This window comes from Helicoverpa zea, chromosome 24, assembly GCF_022581195.2.
Source record: "Helicoverpa zea isolate HzStark_Cry1AcR chromosome 24, ilHelZeax1.1, whole genome shotgun sequence".
Taxonomy (NCBI): Eukaryota; Metazoa; Arthropoda; class Insecta; order Lepidoptera; family Noctuidae; genus Helicoverpa; species Helicoverpa zea.
The window spans coordinates 5,570,448-5,578,587 of NC_061475.1; the positions used below are offsets into that span (position 1 = coordinate 5,570,448).

At 31.6% G+C, this 8,140-nt stretch overlaps 1 protein-coding gene across 1 annotated transcript in view; it reads left to right on the forward strand.

Moving 5' to 3' along the window:
- LOC124642447 (zwei Ig domain protein zig-8-like) overlaps positions 1-7,802 on the forward strand; it is a 42,005-nt gene extending 34,203 nt beyond the window's left edge. The window contains exons 5-7 of the mRNA XM_047180871.1: positions 1,726-1,845; positions 3,729-3,926; positions 5,227-7,802. Coding sequence (XP_047036827.1) covers positions 1,726-1,845; positions 3,729-3,926; positions 5,227-5,360 — 452 coding nt within the window. The 3' untranslated portion in view covers positions 5,361-7,802. The remainder of the gene's footprint in view (positions 1-1,725; positions 1,846-3,728; positions 3,927-5,226) is intronic.
- The last annotated feature ends 338 nt before the right edge of the window (positions 7,803-8,140 follow it).

Sequence of the window (8,140 nt, forward strand, 5' to 3'; positions counted from 1 at the left end):
TTGTGTTGAATGCAGGAGGCTGCGAATATTTTGGAAGACTATATTATTGTTGAGCTTAAAATACAGTGACAGTACCAACATAATATAATATAAGAGATAGAGCTTCAGAACTCATAAATCGTAGAAAATAATGGACCGATTTTTGGACACAAAAGCTAAAATACCTCAAATAAAATTTAAGATCAGTTCAATAAATTCTTTCATTGGAAACTCAATAAAGGATTTTCGACCGATAGAACACATAAAGATAAGTGGATTCCATCCATGCACGGCTCATAACGCAGTTAAATTTCAAGGTCAAAAAGAAGCCTATTTGCAAGCGAAATTATGGTGATTGTGCTATAATCTAATTTATACTTTAGCTTGCAAAGCAAATGAAGGTAAAAGGTGAGGAGATGATACTTAATAAAACGATAAAGACGAAGCTATGCTTCATAATATTATCGCTAACATTAAAAGCAGAAAAGGGATAAAAAATATTGTTTCGCGAAGAATCTTCATTATTTTCATAACTTAATTGGGTTCTCTTAACTTTCCTGGAAACTGTTTCGCTTCATAGTTATTGTTAGTTGTCGCTGCAGTTACCGACTGGAGAGTCTGTAGTTATGCAAATTTAAAATTGTTTACCGGGATGTTAATTTTCTTCATTTACCTCAACTATAGTTTTAAGCTCTCGTATAACAAATTAACGAATTCTCTTGCTATCAATTTCTGCTTTGTTGTATTTTTTATCTAAGTTAAGAGTGAAATTATGATAAAAGTCAGGATTTTCTTTATCCTTGCATGAACCCTCTTGAACTTTTCAAATCCCTCGATAACAATGTGAAATAAGGTCTTCAAGGCAACCTTCGCCAGATTTAATCTTGGCCTAATTTTTTCTTCATTGCTGTGAGGGGCATTTTCTTTCTACTGTAAACGTGCTGTATCACGGTTTAAAAGTACTTGATAGGCTCTCGTGTCTTTAATATCTTAACAGACAACATCTTTTGCGGAATCAGGACAGCAAAAAAGAAAATTAGTTTTCTTTTTCTCATCTTTACCACAATACAGTTATTTATTCATAGAATTATTATTGTTATGTAGAAGCATTTGTGTTACTAAGAAATTAGGTCGTATATGCTAAGTGGATTTAGATACATTTTTCATAATAATACAGTCTAATTTGAATTTTAAATTTTGTTACGGTCTTGATAATGTTTAGCTAGAAAACTTGGCCTTTTTAGGTAATTTCAGGACGACGAAATATAAAGTCTGGAAATTGTCTACTGTATAATAAGACTCATTTCAAACTCGTTATAAAATGTATGACGAGCTTTTAAATGTATGAGGGTCGCCTTGGCTTACAAGTTTTAAAATTACATTGGGATGTAACTTAATGAATTCGTTCAACGATTTTCTGGTAACTAATGAGCACTTTATACAATACGTTTATATGAGAATATTAATGCAGCTATCCTTCATTTCATAATATTATACTACGAATTGTTCTCTGCGGTTCCACTCTTGTTCCCAGATAAAAATACCGTATGTTCTTTCTCAGACTTTAGACTATCTGTATCTGTTCAGTAATTTGGCGTGAAAACCAGAGAGATGGAGTTACTTTTGCATTAAAAATATTGGGGAATGATAGTCATGTACCGATTTTTTTAAACAAAGATACACATTCCTCAATAGCCATCCTTCTCTATTATTATTATTAATTCCTGTTGTTTCCTTTGTCAACAGAGGCGAAAGCACACATTCTGGGCCCAGTAGACCTGTACGTGAAGACTGGCAGCTCACTGTCACTCACGTGCATACTGAGTCAGGGGCCACATGACCTCGGCACCATATTTTGGTATAAGGGTAAGTAATTAATAATATATGTCAGTTCTAAAGGAAATACCTAACATAATCAGAAAGTTGAATATGGTGTATTGCACAATTTAACTTTAATGATAATCAAACAATATCCGGCCATATACCTACCTACTTACCGGCCGCAGGCGAAATCGGAGATTTGAAAATTAAAAATGGTACAATATTCATTAGTTGATGTAGAAATAAGTCAAGTTATAATTTTGATGAATAGTGTTTTAAATTGCAAACAAGTTAAAATTAACAATTTAATAAAATATTATCCAAACTAATATTATAAATGCGAAAGTAACTCTGTCTGTCTGTCTGTCTGTCTTTTCTTCACGCCTAAACTACTGAACCGATTTGTGTGAAATTTGGTACAGACATAGTTTGAAACTTGAGAAAGGACATAGGATAGTTTTTATTACAAAAGAAATAAAAATAAAATTATTCCGGACATATAGCGCCATCTATTGGTCAAATCAAAAATCTGCTGGTAGTCACTATTCCACGCGAACGAAGTTGCGGGCAAAAGCTAGTTTGAATATAAATTAAAACTAAAAAGTTCAAACTAAAAATAAGTAACACCGCTTAATTTAGTTAGGTACAAACTTTCAATGAAGTACAATTTAGTTAGGTACAAACTTTCAATGAAGTACAATTTAGTTAGGTACAAACTTTCAATGAAGTACAATTTAGTTAGGTACAAACTTTCAATGAAGTACAATTTAGTTAGGTACAAACTTTCAATGAAGTACAATTTAGTTAGGTACAAACTTTCAATGAAGTACAATTTAGATTTTCAATTCAGTTTAGTACTAGATTTATAATGTTAATTTTGGAGCGAGCAATATAAACGAAAATCTTAAGGCGCGTACGCACGTACGAACACGAACATAGCGAACACAAACACCAGACCCGAACATTTGGTTCGTACGTATGGACGGCATATTCGAACACGAACGCAAACATAGTTCGAGTCGAGTTCGCGAACAACAGTCGTGAACTCTATCTTAGTAGCCATGACGGCGCCGTTGTAAGTAGTCGATTGTGAAGTAGCGGAGAATTTTTTGATGTTCGCAGTTTTGTTGCGTAACATTTATTAAAGCTCTTCGAACACCGTCCATACAGAACACACTACAAGGATCGCCGCGAACATGTTTGACGAACAGAGTGTTCGATGTTCGATAGTGGTACGCACGTGCGAACCAAGTTGTTGCATATCATGTAACGCAACAAATTTGTTCGTACGTGCGTACGCGGCTTAAAAGTATTTAATTTTGTTGTCATATCTATTGACACAGAAAATTATTTTCTAATTATGGAATTCTATACCCTATCTACCAGTTTTGCAATTCGAGTTTGTTTAACCTATAATTTATATGGAGCTGATGTCAAAAATCAATCTTTAATCGTAAACCAATGAATAGACAGGTTATAGAAATCTGCCGTAAATGATAATAACACAAATAATTATACCGGGTGTGTCATAATCACATTAAATCCTATCACATATACTTTATGATATTGTATGGCGAATTGTAAAAAAAATAAACTGTTCCATTCACTGGTTCAGCCACAGGAGTCATCTTTCATTTCCAATCTTTACAACATCATATGTGTAAGGCAGAGATAAAGTATAGGAGTATCGAAAGTTTTAACCAGCTGTCAGTTTTCAAGGGAGAATTTCCGTTGTTTGAACGATTGACTCTTAAATGGCGTTCTAATTCCCGCACATTTTTATTGTATTTATTTTGTTCGATAATTTTTTTTTCTTTTTGTGTATTTTTATTTTTTTGTGTTAATCGACATACATATTAACCAGTACATTAACGTATTTAATTTAACACGTTGTATACTAACCAAATTATTATTTACTTTCCTACCAGGATCAAACATAATAGAGTATAAGGAGTTAGAAGAGAACGAGCTGGTGGAAGAACCGCGAGTGAGACTGAAGACGGAATGGACGGAACAATTGACGTCCCGACTGACAGTTGAGAAGCTACTGCCAGGAGACAGTGGGAACTACAGTTGTGTGCCGACTATGGCTGAAGCTGCTTCTGTTAACGTGCATGTTATAAATGGTGAGTAGGATGAGCCTTATGGTTAGGAGGATAAGGTTGAAATTGCTTTGATCTTTGAACTTCGTAATGGTAATGCATGATTGGTGATTTTGTATCTGTAGGAAGTAATAGCATTTTCAAAAAAAAAAAGATGACTTAGTTGTGAACAGTTGAGTCGAGTATTTTAGTGTGGTACTGATTGCCAATTTCTGTGTTATTGTAATAGTCGTTTATATCAAAATAGATAAATGATAGTTTTCTACTATGGAAGATAAAATTTTGGATCCACATAATTCAGAATTTGCGACCACAGCGCTATCTCCATTAGGAAGTGATTTGTTGAAATTCAATACGCATTCTCCCAAATTGGGATCTTGGCAAATAATCAAACAGTAATCATTGCCAATTTTGTTATTCTTTGCTCTATTTTCCCAATTTGCTCAGCTACCAAATTAAGGCGTATTATAGTTTATGGTCTACTAAAGTATATATACGACTAGTTATATTCCCGCAATTTCACCCGCGTCCCATGGGAACTACTGCCCGTATCTGGGTAAAATTTAGCCTATCTTACTTTAGAATAGTGTAGCTACCCAACAGTGAAAGAATTTTTCAAATCGATTCAGTAGTTTCGGAGCCTTTAGGGTACAAACAAACAAAAAGTGCTTCCTCTTTCTTATATTAGTATAGATATTATACTTAATGTAGTCTATATAATATACATTTCAAAGATTTTGTAGTTCGTCCATCTGATGTAATCTTTAAGTTGCCACTTATGAGACCCTTGCTATATATGGGGTGACCTACATACTGCTAAAGAGGACACGACTCAAATCGACCCCGATTATGTAGTTCATGAACTACATTTTGAACTATTTTGAGAATTTAGACTGTAGTTGTCTGGAACATGCTAATTAAATAGGGTGAAGGTGAAATTAAATAGACAAATAAAATTAACGCTAATAGTTTTCTGGATACCAAGTCGTGAAGCCCAAAAATACAGATTTTACAGAATTCTCTGAAAAAGAAGAGCTTGTAATGAAATCAAGCATTTGTTAACTTGTTATCTACAGCTTGCTGAGTATTTTTTGAAATATCACTCTTTCTGCCGGTTAATAATATACCTGTTGTACATGTTAAACTACCATGATGTTGAACATGAAAAAAAACATAATTTTCTTCCTTCGTCTTTACCGATTCTCATTGCTAAGTAGCGTTGAAACGATAAGAAAGTTGTAGTTATATCTGATGCACAGTATATCTAGCAGTAGTAGTATCAGTACTTACATTCTACGAACTAACCTCAAATATTTTTCAACAGGCGAACATCCAGCTGCGATGCAGCACGGGAACGCAAACACAGCATCACCCTGTGCGCTGTCGGTTAATTTACTCATTTCATTATATTGCACGCTCGCTACTTTATACACGAGTACCGTGGACGGATTCAGATGAAAATTACACAAGGTACTATGAAACGACATTGTATGGCAATGTTGTTGTTTGTATAAATGAGTCTTAATTATACTGGTGTAAGGTCTATTTTGGCGTGGACGTCAATTGTTGCTTGGTGGAACTTTTGGATTTTTCTTTTATTAGATTTAATTGTGTTTTTGTACACACAAAAATACCTACTAATTTATCCACCAGTTTTTATGAAACCGATGTAACATAGCACTACTATTTTTTTTTTCGTCTGTATATTATACTTCTCTCTCATCATCACCTCTTAATCCAGATTTTCAGACCCATTTTATTTTCAATGCAAATACCTACATTTTGCAATGTTAAAGGAGTTATCCCAAAAACCACTACAAAGGTCACCTTTAAATTCAGAATGTCAATATAAATCAAAAAACATAAGCATTCCTTTTACCTTCAAGCAAATGATTAAATTCGTTTCTCTCATTTGTACCTTACATATGTCAAAAATGGTCGAATAAGTTTTAAAACGATTTGAACGGACGAATTGTAATGGCCAATCGTATATTCTAGAAACAGAACACCATTGATCTTTGATTCCAAACTGCTAATTCGAATTGCCAATGGATTTTTTGGTCCAATAGCCATGATCAGTGGTTTCAATAGAATTACGTTTTATCTTTGTTTTTGTTGAATTTGTTTTATTTTTGTTTTAGAGCAGAGGAATGTATTCAAAGATTGTTGCTATACAATTCTGTCTTTGGCGATTGTTTTCCTTTTGAAACGAATTTAGGCCAATTGTGCATTTTTATTTTACAAGTTAATAAAACGATTACTCAGTGATTTTTGCATTTTTAAATTGTCCTGTTAAAAGCAACTGAAATACCAATTAAATGTCATCTTCCAACAATTGACGTCGTCAGTCAAAAGTTTTCATTGAAATGTGTATAGAATAGCCTTCATGTTGATAAGACTAGGTTAAGACAATTATTGTAATTAATTTTAATAATTTATTTTAATATTATATACTGCCGGGATTATCTTGTATATGTATCATTTACTTATAACACTAGCTACTGTTAAAGTAACTAGAACCAAAACTTCTTTGGTGTTTTAACAAAAAGGTTAAACAGACGTTTGGCATAAGAAAATGTGTTCGTTTTTTAAATATCTGTCAAATGACCGTTTGACTTTTTTGTAATAACACCGGGCTCTCACAGTGGTATTGATTCTGTCTTTTTTTAAATAAGCCACTTTTACAAGGAATGAATAAATAGAAAGAAAGATTGAAGATTTCTGAAGTTACTCGTTAAGTACCTACACAAGTTTTTCAGAAGCAATGATTTGTTTTTTTTAACTGGATCCGAGTTTTTTTAATAACAGAATTTGTCACTTGTTTTCAAATTTCTACCTAAAACGCTTCTAAAATACAGTTTGGAAAATTTTACCAGTAGTATGCACGATCTTAAATCTCTGAACACTTGCCCAGTTTTTTATACTATGAATTTTATTCAAGAAAAATATGGCCTTCGAATTTCGGCAAATTGTATATACTTGAACTTAATTTTAACTTAAGTATAAAATTGAAGGAACGTGGTGTTTAACTTAAGAGATAGAGATTGTATCATAAAATGAGTAGAATTTTTAACAAAATATATGAAATATTTATTTATTTTCAACAATTCTGTTTTTTCGTGTCATATTGATGATTTTATCATATTAACAAAGAAAGTGACTTTGTATTTGAAAATTCTATTTATAATTCAAAAGTTTATTAAATGCATACCTACCTACCTTTTCATTTTGAAAGTTCAAGAATATATTTTGATTTATATTTGATATGCCATTCACTTTCTTATTCTATTAGATTTTTGTCGCAAGAGTATTTAAAAATATATTTTAAATTATTTAATTCTACTTTTTATTAATAATTTTTTTCAGTCATTTAATTCAAATATCTCTAATTGAAATCCTAAAAGACTTGTAAATTTTATAGAACTTTGTATATTTTTTGTTTCACGATTTTAAATCTATATTGTTAGAATTATAACACAATTATAATTTCGAAAAATGAATGTTATAGTTAATTAATAGGAAAATTTATTGTAAATAATTATATTTAACAGAAGTTTAAGTACACGATCGAAAATAAAATAGCACCGAATTATATTTGTATTGTTATTTTGTAGTTGTTTTTCTAGTCGAATGTTTAAATAGTATAATAAAAATTATGTGTATTATAAATGTAAATAATTATTTGTAAATAGTAAAATAACAATAATTTATTGAAATATTAAATTAATAATTTGTTACTATTATTCATTTATGCAATAATGTGCGGTAGAGAATTTTAAAGTTTGGTAAAAGTTGGATTAATTTTAAAGGGATAAATACAAATTGTAGGAAACTGATAAACAAAATGATTATGTAACTAATGGTAAGGCAAACTTTGACAAATAAAGATAGAAACATTTACATTGTTTTTTAATTTATATCACAAGGAAATATGCTACAAATATGACTCAAACAGTTCTTATTAGCATATTTGGAGTGTTTCAAACAGCTGATAAGGTTAGAAAGACTTTACTAGAATTAACACCGCATATCAAATAAATAAACCAAAAATAAGAAAATCAAAATCCCCTTTTCCTTTTCACATCACCAAAAAAAACGACCACATTCTAAGCATCTATAAAAATATAGGAGCACCCAGAAAAGGAATAACAACATCTCAAAGAAAACACGCAACTCATGATAGACTGCCACATACACAGATACTCGTATTATGGAGGCGGAATATTCAGAAAAGAGGC